This window comes from Halichoerus grypus, chromosome X (assembly GCF_964656455.1).
Source record: "Halichoerus grypus chromosome X, mHalGry1.hap1.1, whole genome shotgun sequence".
Lineage (NCBI taxonomy): Eukaryota > Metazoa > Chordata > Mammalia > Carnivora > Phocidae > Halichoerus > Halichoerus grypus.
In genome coordinates, this window is record NC_135727.1 from 42022528 (window position 1) to 42036082 (window position 13555).

Here is a 13555-nt window from a genome sequence, read left to right on the forward strand (position 1 = left end):
TATTTTTTTCTGAAAAACCTCATTCAGGGCCAATTATTTTGAAAGTTATTTGGAAACTAACTCATTACAGGTTTCTTTACTCCATGTAATAAAATCTGAATATAGATACTGTCCAAACTGTCCAAAGAGTAATATTTGAATTCACAGTAACAAAAGTTACAAAATTTGTGCAAAAGATATTGTACACCATTGGAGTACATAGAGCTTGCTATAGTTAATTTTATATATAAAGCTGCATTTCTCATTAGAACTATTTTGTGCTACATTAAAAGTAAAGTATCTGATTTAATTTTTCCCTAACAATAAAACTGAATGCTCATTTAATCTCAGAAATTTTAAGATACAAATTGCATATTTATGATGTTTGTAAATGTAATAAATCATTGGAACCTTTTAAACACCATAATTGCTTTGGAGCTCTTCAAGTTTTCCAAGGGTCATGAAGTAAACCCGGCTGTGGCGATTACGCAGGGTAGAGGTAAAGAATAGCTTTAAAAAGAGAGAAAGAGACACCGTCAGTAAATATTTAATATATTGTAACCTGATATTTGACAGATACAATTATAATTTCAATTATTCCACATCAACCAATTAAAACATTAAGCCATACTATTTACTGAACAGGATTTACAGAAAGAACAAGACTTTAAATTGGTATGGAGTCTGAATTATATATTAAAAAACAATCTTTTACCATATTCTATATAATTGTACTTCATATGGTTTAAATAAAATTAAGTTTTGTTGTGGAATTCATCTGCTGATATTCTTGATTGGTTTTGTTTAAGGATTCCCTTCGCTTTAAAAAAATCTACTTTTAGGGCGCCTGGTTGGCTCAGTCATTGGGCGTCTGCCTTCGGCTTGGGTCATGATCCCAGTGTCCTGGGATCGAGTCCCACATCGGGCTCCCTGCTCGGCGGGAAGCCTGCTTCTCCCTCTCCCTCTCCCCCTACTTGTGTTCCCTCTCTCGCTGTGTCTCTCTCTGTCAAATAAATAAATAAAATCTTTAAAAAAAAAAATCTACTTTTACTCAAGTTGGCTTTACTTTTTTTAAATTTTATTATGTTATGTTATTCACCATACATTACAGCATTAGTTTTTGATGTAGTGTTCCATGATTCGCTGTTTGTGTATAACACCCAGTGCTCCATTCAATAGGTGCCCTCCTTAATACCCATCACTGGGCTAACCCATCCCCCCACCATCCTCCCCTCTAAAACCCTCAGTTTGTTTCTCAGAGTCCATAGTCTCTCATGGTTCATCTCCCCCTCTGATTCCCCCCCTTCATTTCTCCCTTCCTACTATCTTCTTTTTTTTAACATATAATGTATTATTTGTTTCAGAGGTACAGGTCTGTGATTCAACAGTCTTACACAATTCACAGTGCTTTACTTTTAATATAAGGAAATGATTAAATTATTCAATGTTGTTCACCATTGTTGCTGGTGTTTAAGTGGCCACTGAAATTTTTTACTTGTTGGGGGATTTTCTATTTCAGTGGAATGGACTGACATCAATAGATTGGTATTATGAGTTAAACTAACCAGCTTAGAGAGGAACATGTCTTATGAATATGTTCTGTGCCTTAAAGAAAATTAAAACAGAACATGAACATAAATAGCAAACAGAGGCCTCCTTGTTAGGACTAAGACTTTCCACATCCACAATGAATATACTAAAAAGGGTTTGGACATTGATGATGATGATGATGATGATGATGATAACACTAGCTGCCCTTGACTTAACACATTTTATGTGCCAGGCACTCTGTGAGATGCTTACTATATACACATTATCATTAATTTTCAAAATTGTTACCAGAAGAGTTATTAATATTTTCATTTTTGAGATGAAGGAGCTAAGACTCAAGATTAATCAAACTTCCAGGTTCTTACACCTCATTAGGTGGCAGAGCCGGGACTCCATGCTAAGTCTATCTGACGTTGAACACTGGTTCTTCCCATGATATCCCTTCATATTGCAAACCAGTACTTTTCCTTCATGCACAATGCTTTACCCTGATTTTTCTGATATTAATTTGAATCCTCTGCAATCTCTTCAAAATGTGGATGTTTCCTAGTTTTATTAGGATTATTTTTTCATGCTATTATTTTTCATAGTATGTAGAGACTATAATGATTTTATACAATGCATATATTCCATTTAAACTATCTGAATTGGTTGTTAAATTGATCACATTACACAAATAATTGACAAATCTCAATATTAATTTTCTTTCCTGTAAAATGGGTTATTACTACTACAAAATGAAAAATTGTTTTTATCAATAGTTTGCCAATTTGGGAATTATATCATAAATATATTTATGGCCAGAAAGAAAAGGATTTTCTTAATTTTCATTGCCTGCTTTATTTTTGCTATAATGGGGAGACATAAACAATACCTTGTCACCTCGGGTACACAGAAATCTCAGCTTCTTAATTGACCTGCGCTTCAGTTCACTTTCCAGAACCCTTGATTGCAAAGAGCGGACTTCGATGGCCTTTTGGCCCCATCCTGTGGTTCGCTGTGTACATTCAAAAGCTACAATAAAAATGTAAAAATCAGAAAAATACAGATTTTTCTATTACTAATAGCAAATTATAACCACAGTCAACATTTGATTATTAAGAGGCTCATTATTACAGTTCAGGTAAACACATTCTGTTTTTCCTCCTTCTATAGTCATTTGGTCATTATGCTGCTCAGCAGTGGTATTTAAGCAGGCTATCTACTGTTACAATTGTGATCAATGTTGAATAACTAGATCTTAATTAGTTTTTGTATTTCCATTCTCTAATACCACAGAAAAAGCTAAGCATTAATTCTATCTTATTTGTAGAAAGTAAAATCTACCGACAGCCATTTTTTGTTTTCCAGTTTAGTTGAGGTAAAGCATTTCATAGGAGTTAGTATTTGTGCTCAAGTGACATACATAAAAACCTGATTAACTTCAAAATTAAAACTGTTAAGAATGACTTGCTCAGATAATGACTTTAGCAACTCTAATGCAAGTCAATGAATGACCACATTATAAACAGAACTAAACCTAATTTGATGCTGTTTAGGCTGAGTCTGACTGAGGGAATTTTATTAAGATTTTAACTTTTGGGAGAAAAGATGGCAGAGGAGTAGGGGACCCTATTTCAACTAGTCCCTGGAATTGAGCTGGATATCTACCAGACCACTCTGAGCACCCACGAAATCAGCATGAGATGTAAGAAGATCTGGATCTCTACAAACAGAATATCGCAGGCGGTTGGTTTTGAGGTACGAAGCGGGGAGCCGTGATTCCGTGGGCAGATATTGGAGGATAAACGGCAGTGGGAGGGAGCCTGGCTGTGGGGATCCTACACCGCCGGTGAGCGACAGCCTCGCGCGCTGGGGATGGGGCACAGACTCGCAGACCGGTAGCATCTGGAAAGGACTTTAGGGGAGCCTGGGGGAAGGAAACCCGGAGCTGCGGGGTCGCGCCTGCAAACTGGGAGTGGCTGGCAGTTTTAGAAGCACAAAGGGCAGAGACGTGCCCGAGCTGGAGGCAGGACTGGGAGCACTGCTGAGGGGCGCAAAACCCAGGACGCTGCAGTTTATAGCAGCACGGACAGAAACAGACAGTGTGGCCTGGAGAGCTCACTGAAGAACAGACTGCGAACTCTCTGCTCTGAGGCAGAGGGTTGGAAATGGTCTCTTCTGCTCTGACTCTTGGAAGAGACATGGAAAGCCACCAGAGAACAAAAGCCCAAAAAACTGGTTCCCACTGAGCCCATGCCCCGCCACAGCGGGGCAGGGCAACTCTGCCCAAACAGGGTTTCCTGAGTAACAGTGCGGCAGGCCCCTCCCTCAGAAGACAGGCTGAGAAAAAAAGAGGCCAGCAACCCTAAGGTCCCTAGAAAACAGGTGCATCTAGCTTGGGTTCTGGTCAATAATTTGGACTCTATATATTCCCTCAACCACCCCTCAACAGAATGACTAGGAGGAGGAACACCCAAAATAGGAAAGACTCAGAGATTATGACTTATGCCATAGATTAACAAATGGATGCAGATAAAACCAAGATGTCGGAGATGGAATTCAGGCTCGCAATTGTGAAGACAATAGCTAGAATGGAGAAATCGATTAATGGCAACATAGAGTCTCTAAGGGCAGAAATGAAAGCTGAAGTGGCAGAACTTAAAAACGCTATCAATGAGATCCAATCTAATCTAGATAATCTAACAGCTAGGGTAAGTGAAGAAGAAGAACGAATCAGTGACCTGGAAGACAATATAATAGATAAAAAGGGAAAAGAGGAGGCCAGGGAAAAACAACTCAGAATCCATGAAAATAGAATCAGAGAAATAAGTGACACCATGAAGCATTCCAGTGTCAGAATTACTGGAATCCCGGAGGGAGTGGAGAGAGAGGGAGGACTAGAAGATGTATTTGAGCAAATCGGAGCTGAGAACTACCCTAATCTGGGGAATGAAACAAACATTCTTGTTCTAGGGGCAGAGAGGACCCCTCCCAAGATCAAGAAAAACAGGCCAACACCCCTGCATGTAATAGTAAAACTTGCAAATCTTAGAACCAAGGAGACCATCTTAAGGGCAGTTAGGGGGAAGAGATTCCTTATGTACAGAGGGAGGAACATCAGAATAATGTGAGACCTATCCACAGAGACCTGGCAAGCCAGAAAGGCCTGGCAAGACATATTCAGGGTACTAAACGAGAAGAACATGCAGCCAAGAATACTTTATCTGGCAAGGCTGTCATTTAGAATGGATGGAGAGATGCAGAGGTTCCAAGACTGGCAGAAATTGAAAGAATATGTGACAACTAAGCTGGCCCTGCAAGAGATATTAAGGGGGGTTCTATAAAAGGAGAAAGACCCCAAGAGTGATATAACAGAAATTTACAGGGACAATCTATAAAAACAACGTCTTCACAGGCAACATGATGACAATTAATTCATATCTTTCAATAATCACTCTCAACGTGAATGGCCTAAATGCTCCCATAAAACGGCACAGGGTTGCAGATTGGATAAAAAGACAGGACCCATCCATATGCTGTTTACAAGAAACTCATTTTGAACCTAAAAATACATCCAGACTGAAAGTGAAGGGATGGAGATCCATCTTCCATGCCAGCGGACTTCAAAAGAAAGCTGGGCTAGCAATTCTTATATCAGACAAATTAGATTTTAAACTAAAGACTATAGTTAGAGACACAGAAGGACACTATATCCTTCTTAAAGGGTCTATCCAACAAGAAGATCTAACAGTTGTAAATATCTACGCCCCCAACATGGGAACAGCCATCTACATAAGCCAACTGTTAACCAAAATAAAGAGTCATATTGATAATAATACATTAATTGTAGAAGACCTCAATACTCCACTCTCAGCAATGGACAGACCATCTAAGCAGAAAATCAACAAAGAAACAAGAGCTTTGAATGACACACTGGACCAGATGGACCTCATAGATATATATAGAACATTCCACCCTAAAACAACAGAATACTCATTCTTCTCGAGTGCACATGGAACTTTCTCCAGAATAGAACACATACTGGGTCACAAATCAGGTCTCAACCAATACCAAAAGACTGAGATTATTCCCTGCATATTCTCAGACCACAATGCTTTAAAACTGGAACTCAATCACAAGAAAAATTTTGGCAGAAATTCAAACACTTGGAAGCTAATGACCACTCCGCTCAAGAATGGGTCAACCAGGAAATCAAAGAAGAACTTAAACAATTCATGGAAACCAATGAGAACAAAAACACATCGGTCCAAAACCTATGGGATACTGCAAAGGCGGTCCTAAGGGGGAAATACATAGCCATCCAAGCCTCACTAAAAAAAGAGAAAAATCCCGAATTCACCAACTAACTCTACACCTTAAAGAACTAGAGAAAAAGCAACAAACGATGCCTAAGCCACACATTAGAAGAGAAATAATTCAGATTAGAGCAGAGATCAATGAATTAGAAACCAGAAACACAGTAGATCAGATCAACGAAACTACAAGTTGGTTTTTTGAAAGAATTAGTATGATCGATAAACCACTTGCCAGACTTATCCGAAAGAAAAGAGAAAGGACCCAAATTAATAAAATTATGAATGAAAGGGGAGAGATCAGGACTAACACCTAGGAAATAGAAACAATTATTAGAAATTATTATCAACAACTATAAGCCAATAAGCTGAGCAATCTGGATGAAATGGATGCCTTTCTGGAAACCTATAAGCTGCCAAGACTGAAACAGGAAGAAATTGACAACCTCAATAGGCCAATAACCAGTAATGAGATTGAAGCAGTGATCAAAAACCTCCCAAAAAACAAGAGTCCAGGGCCTGATGGATTCCCTGGGGAATTCTACCAAACATTCAAAGAAGAAATAATACCTATTCCACTGAAGATGTTTCAAAAATTAGAAACAGAAGGAAAGCTTCCAGACTCATTCTATGAGGTCAGCATTACCTTAATCCCCAAACCAGGCAAAGACCCCATCAAAAAGGAGAATTTCAGACTGATACCCCTGATGAACATGGATTCCAAAATCCTCAACAAAATCCTAGCTAATAGGATCCAACAATACATTAAAAGGATCATCCACCACAAACAAGTGGGATTTATCCCCGGGATGCAAGGGTGGTTCAACATTCTCAAATCAATCAATGTGATAGAACACATTAATAAGAGGAGACAGAAGAACCATAGGGTCCTCTCAATTGATGCAGAAAAAGCATTTGACAAACTACAGCATCCTTTCCTGATTAAAACTCTTCAGAGTATAGGGATAGAGGGAATATTCCTCAAGTTCATAAAATCAATCTATGAAAAAACCCACAGCAAATATCATCCTCAATGGGAAAAAGCTGAGAGCCTTTCCCTTAAGATCAGGAACACATCCAGGATGCCCACTCTCACCACTACTGTTCAACATAGTACTAGAAGTCTTAGCAACAGCAGACAACAAAAATAAATAAAAGGTATTCAAATTGGCAAAGAAGAAGTCAAACTCTCTCTTTTCACAGATGACATGATACTTTATGTGGAAAACCCAAAAGACTCCACCCCCAAATTACTAGAACTCATCCAGCAATTCCGTAATGTGGCAGGATACAAAATCAATGCACAGAAATCAGTTGCTTTCTTATACACTAACAATGCATTTGTAGAAAGAGAAATTAGAGAAATGATTCCATTTACAATAGCACCAAAAACCATAAGATACCTTGGAATAAACCTAACCAAAGAGGTAAAGGATCTATACTCTAGGAACTACAGAACACTCATGAAAGAAATTGAAGAAGACACAAAAAGATGGAAAAATATTTGATGCTCATGGATCGGAAGAATAAACATTGTTAAAATGTCTATGCTACCCAGAGCAATCTATACCTTCAATGCCATCCCGGTCAAAATTCCAATGACATTTTTCAAAGTGCTGGAACAAACAATCCTAAAATTTGTATGGAATCAGAAAAGACCCCAAATCGCCAAGGAAATGTTGAAAAAGAAAAATAAAGCTGGGGGCATCATGCTGCCCGATTTCAAGCTATATTACAAAGCAGTGATCACCAAGACAGCATGGTACTGGCACAAAAACAGACATATAGACCAATGGAACAGAATAGAGAGCCCAGATATGGACCCTCAACTCCATGGTCAAATAATCTTCAACAAAGCAGGAAAAAATATGCAATGGAAAAAAGACAGTATCTTCAATAAATGGTGCTGGGAAAATTGGACAGCCACATGCAGGAGAATGAAACTCGCCATTCTCTAACACCATACACAAAGATAATCTCAAAATGGATGAAAGACCTCAATGTGAGACAGGAATCCATCAAAATCCTAGAGGAGAACATAGGCAGTAACCTCTTTGACATCGGCCACAGCAACTTCTTTCAAGATTCATCTCCAAAAGCTAGTGTAACAAACGCGAAAATGAACTTTTGGGACTTCATCAAGATCAAAAGCTTCTGCACAGCAAAGGAAACAGTCAACAAAACAAGGAGGCAACCCACAGAATGGGAGAAGATATTTGCAAATGACACTACAGATAAAGGGCTGGTATCCAAGATCTATAAAGAACTTCTCAAACTCAACACCCAAAAAACAAATAATCAAGTCAAAAAATGGGCAGAAGACATGAACAGACACTTCTCTGAAGAAGACATACAAATGGCTAACAGACACATGAAAAAATGTTCATCATCATTAGCCATCAGGGAAATCGAAATTAAAACCACACTGAGATACCACCTTACACCAGTTAGAATGGCAAAAATGGACAGGGCAAGAAACAACAAATGTTGGAGAGGTTGTGGAGAAAGGGGAACCCTCTTACACTGTTGGTGGGAATGCAAGTTGGTACAGCCCCTTTGGAAAACAATGTGGATGTTCCTCAAAAAATTAAAAATAGAGCTACCCTATGGTCCAGCAATTGCACTCCTGGGTATTTACTCCAAAGACACAGATGTAGTGAAAAGAAGGGCCATATGCACCCCAATGTTCATAGCAGCAATGTCCGCAATAGCCAAACTGTGGAAAGAGCCCAGATGCCCTTCAACAGATGAATGGATAAAGATGTGGTCCATATATACAATGGAATATTACTCAGCCACCAGAAAGGATGAATACCCAACTTTTACATCAACATGAATGGGACTGGAGGAGATTATGCTAAGTGAAATAAGTCAAGCAGAGAAAGTCAATTATCATATGGTTTCACTTATTTGTGGAACATTAGGAATAGCATGGAGGACACTAGGAGAAAGAAGGGAAAAATGAAGGGGGCGGAAATCGGAGGGAGAGATGAACCATGAGAGACTATGGACTCTGAGAAACAAATAGGGTTGTAGAGGGGAGGGTGGTGCGGGGATTGTTTAGCCCGGTGATGAGTATTAAGGAGGGCACATACTGCATGGAGCACTGGGTATTATACGAAAATAATGGATCGTGGATCATCACATCAAAAACTAATGATGTATTGTATGGTGACTAACATAACATAGTAAAATTTAAAAAAATTAAAAAAAGATTTTAACTTTTGGACCCTGTGTCACCTATGTGGTGACAATAAAGATTATGACAATTGGATGTTGACAGATAGTGACTACACTTATCGTGGTGGGCACTGAGTAATATAGAATTATAAAATCACCATGCTGTATACCTGAAACTAATATAACATTGCATGTGAACTATACTTCAATTAAAAAAAAAAATATGACAGGGGCGCCTGGGTGGCTCAATCGTTAGGCGTCTGCCTTCGGCTCAGGTCATGATCCCAGGGTCCTGGGATCGAGCCCCGCATCGGGCTCTCTGTTCAGCGGGGAGCCTGCTTCTCCCTCTCCCACTCTGCCTGCTTGTGTTCCCTCTCTCACTGTCTCTCTCTGTCAAATAAATAAATAAAATATTTAAAAAAAATATGAGAATTGCCTTAAAGCAGAAAACCTAATTATGTAAATAGCCATATACTCTCTGGTGCTGTAAGGTATTTTCTGACACAGGGAGCAGTATTATCATTAAATGTTTAACTTTTAAGTTGATTTTTTATGTACTTCATAGGGAAGTAAATTTCCATAAATAAATTCAATCCTGTACTTAAAATAATATCAAGATTTTGAGTCAAGCTGAAATAGTCTAGAAAACACCAAAACAAAGCATCTTCATTCCCATTATAAACATGACTAAAATCAGAATTCAGTTCACTAGACTTTACATTTTCTTGTATTATAAACACAATAAACTGAGTTGTTATAATAGTAATATAGTTTAAAATTTTTTCTTTATCATTCTAAAAAGTTCTAGAATGCCTTTGTTTAAACCAAAATTTACCTGTCCTATGTATGTATACACTAAATATGCATAAAAGGACTCGTGAAAAAATTATTAAAACTTTGATAAAAGTGACTTTTCATAGGCATAGCGTGAGGCATTTTGAATTCCTCAACTAAAACTTAACTAAGCATTTATGATCTCTTGTTTCCTTTTCATTATAATTCAAAATATTTATGTGTATGAAATTGATCACAAAATTGTAATTAAATTACAATTGCATTTTTATAACTACATTTTCAATTGTATTTTTATTCAGAAAAATGGCGCTCCTGGAAGAAGACTTTATAAATCCAGTTTCAAACAGGAATTAAAATCACTCCATATACAAAGAAAGTGAGGGGAATCCATGACCTGAGTGATGGAAATAAGTAATAGATTTAGTCTATTCGGATTTGAATTTTTGTCACCAATGTGAATACTTCATTAAAATTGGTATTTTGTCAACAACCACACAGAGCAAAAAATTCTAAATTTAATACTTGCTGAGTCCAAGCACACCATTCATATGGCATTACATAATTTCTACCTTAATTCTGGAAAACATTAATTTGCCATTTAACCTAGCAACTGAGCTAGCTTGCCTATGAAATGGGATCCAATGGTTTGGAATGGGAATGCTTAGTGATACCTGATGTCATTGCTAAGCTTCTATATATTTGTTTGAATATACAAAGCAATGATCTTATTATTGAAAATATCTATTATATATCAAGAAATGTACATTTTAGATTGAGGAAATCTAGATCTAGGTTAGTTTTAAATAGCAAAGCAGTTGTTTTTAGACAGAAAGGGAAATTGATTTCCTTAATAAAAATGTTATAATGTAGTCTTTAATATATTCTCAAAATATCCTTAATACACAAACCAAAATATCACATTCTTATAGTGCTATAATTTATTTTACATAGAGAGAGATGTTTTTCAAATTCTTGCAACTTAAAATAGCTTTTTGTTTTAGGTCAGAAATTGTCCTTCTTAAGGACAAGAGCTTACCAGATGATATTTTAAGACCCCTTTGATTCCTATGATTGTCTAGTGGCATAAATATAGGGGTTTGCTCAGTTTCCCATTTGAACTGAATTTCCTTATTTCATTTTCTGATTAAAATATTGATCACAAAAGTAACATTGTAAAGGTTAGAACAAGATTCATTATTTTCAGTTTATTTTGCCCCAGATCTGTCAATTATAATCATATATCCCTGTCACTTAAAATGGTTTTAAGCCCTTGGGAGTTCTTCCCTGTTTGAAGAAATTAGAAGAGGTTTTCAGGACAATTGTTAACACTATGTGTGCAAAAAGAAAGGACTCTGCAGATGCAATGCAAAGTGCCATCATCCCATAATGAAAGAAATGTCCATTAAAAAGCAGTTCAAACTGGTCTTTAAAGCTACATGGGGATCACATTTAGCCACTTCATAAAGATTTCAGAAACTTCTGGCTCCTTAATAGACAAACTACCTTTCTCTCTCTATCTCTCCTTCCTTCCCTTTAATTCTCCTTCCCCTTTTTCCTTTATTTGCTTCATTAATCCCCTCTTCTTTTCAGGAACATTTATCCTCCATCAAATCATTCTACTCTCCCTAATATTTGTACTGTTCATATGCATTCTGTTCCCTGTCTAGAATCACTTTTGTAGTCACCAAGCCTCAGAGACATACACAAGAGTCTCAAATTATTCATATTTTCCAGATCAGCAGTTCTGCATTCATCAAGAAAAAAAAAAATGTCCTGGCCTGATGAAGATGAAAGGCAGTATTTTTATGTTGCCATCTGGATAGTACCTAATAGGCATTCCAGACAGTATACAGTATCCTAAATTAACCTGATATGCCTTGAGAAAATGTGATATTTCAGAAAACAGAAGTTTCTCTGAGATCATATAAAAGAGAAACATTTTTGTACATACCTACTGAAGATGGTATGTCTTTCCACACTTCAAGGATCTTCTTGAAGAGTTGTTCATTTGCTTCCATTGAAAGGGCTTCAGCATTGAATGTGAGCATCATGCCAATTCCCAAGGAATCAGGTAAAATGATGATATTCTGTGGTATAATGATTTCCAGGGGCTGGAATTATGTTTCATAAAGATTTATATGTCCAACATTTTATCACTACTACTTTAATTGAAGCAACTTGGCTGAGCAATAAAGACCAAAAAGGGGTTCGAAGTACAGAGAGGAAGAGAAACTTCTACATTAATATTAAACAGCATGCTATCCAACACTTGAAAAGAGCCTTTCCTATGTCATAAAGGCATCACTGTTTAGTAGTGTCCTTTATATTTAGGAGAAAACTTTGAAAAAAAGAGATATATTCCCAACAGAGAAAAATTTGTTAAAATTTAACAAAATGTGTATAATGATTAAAGAAACATTACTTGTTACAGAGTGGGACTTCAGATTCATTTCAGCACATTAATGAATAATTTAGTGATGAATATGTGAAGCAACTAACAAATACGCAATCACTGGTTATCTAGCCAATTCATTTAAATCAAAAATAGAAAATTAACTTAAAAATAGCTTGAGCTTAAAATGTTTACAAGGGGCAACTTTATAATATTCATCACTACTTGAAATATAACAGTCATTCTCCCTTCACAAAAAATGTAGGATTTCTTATCCAATTTATAAATCACAAAATGTCTTCAATATATAAATACAGAGATGTATTAGGTGACATAATATGAAATACTAAGAAATATATAAAAATTCATAAATTTTATGATGCATAAAACAATGTGACCAAATTTACTTAAACTACAGAAATTGCCACATTAATAGTATTTCCCTGAGAAATGAACCATTACATTCCTTTATTATTTCTCTAAATTAGCAAGTTACAAGAAAAAAAGGTCAGAAACTATACTTGCCAAACCCAGCGTACTCAGGCCAAGTGCTTGAGGCCATGTCTCAGCAACAACAATCCTTAAAACTAAAATGGGGATCCAGAGGCGAAAAGCAATTTTAATACGTTCCCTGGGCACTTGCATGAGCAATTGAATCAAAAAAGAGATGAAGGAAGAGAGAAAAAGAAATTGCAAGAAAGAAGGTTGTCTCAAAAAAAAATCTGTTTAGAATAAAGCTGGACTGCTGTAAATCCAGAAAGTCCCAGAGGTAATTTCTTGCTTCTCAGATGATTCCTGCAGTAACCAGATATTCTTTAGGACACATGGCTCCCTTGTAGCATTACAGGTTTTGTAATCTGGCACTCTTGGAAAAATATCATTTTTAGTACATTCTGTTTCAGAAGAACTCCCCTCCCTTTTATTAGAGTCCTTTCTCTTTTAATGGGTCAGGACACTACGGCATTTAGCTAAAAATACTATTTTTGAATATACTTAAAGTATCCTAATTAGGTCAGAAAATATATATATTTTTTAAACCGATCTCTCATTCTTGCTTCTATGATACTGAACTGATTGCTTCAAAAGGAAATAATTCTTGCTTGGTAATCAAGTGGAACACAGAGTGCAATCTTCTTGAATGATGTTTCAAATAAGTATAAACTTGGACCAATATTGCAATGTTTAATATGGCACTAGCTTCAAAATAAAGGCTATCTGCCATTACATAAAAAAAATAGGATGCAGGAAGCTATGGAACACTCCAACTGAAAAGTACTATAACACTTATATGAACTCATATCTAAGTGGCTTTGGCTGGGCTCAGTTCAATATTTTCTACATTATAAACAGGGTGATTTCTACA

The 13555-nt window shown here is 36.7% G+C and overlaps 1 protein-coding gene across 1 annotated transcript in view; it reads right to left on the minus strand.

Moving 5' to 3' along the window:
• Positions 1-393: 393 nt before the first annotated feature.
• Positions 394-13555, minus strand: part of NRK (Nik related kinase) — a 147686-nt gene continuing 134524 nt past the window's right edge. The window contains exons 27-29 of the mRNA XM_078065456.1: positions 11752-11911; positions 2405-2544; positions 394-489 (exon numbers count right to left, since the gene is read on the minus strand). Coding sequence (XP_077921582.1) covers positions 394-489; positions 2405-2544; positions 11752-11911 — 396 coding nt within the window. The remainder of the gene's footprint in view (positions 490-2404; positions 2545-11751; positions 11912-13555) is intronic.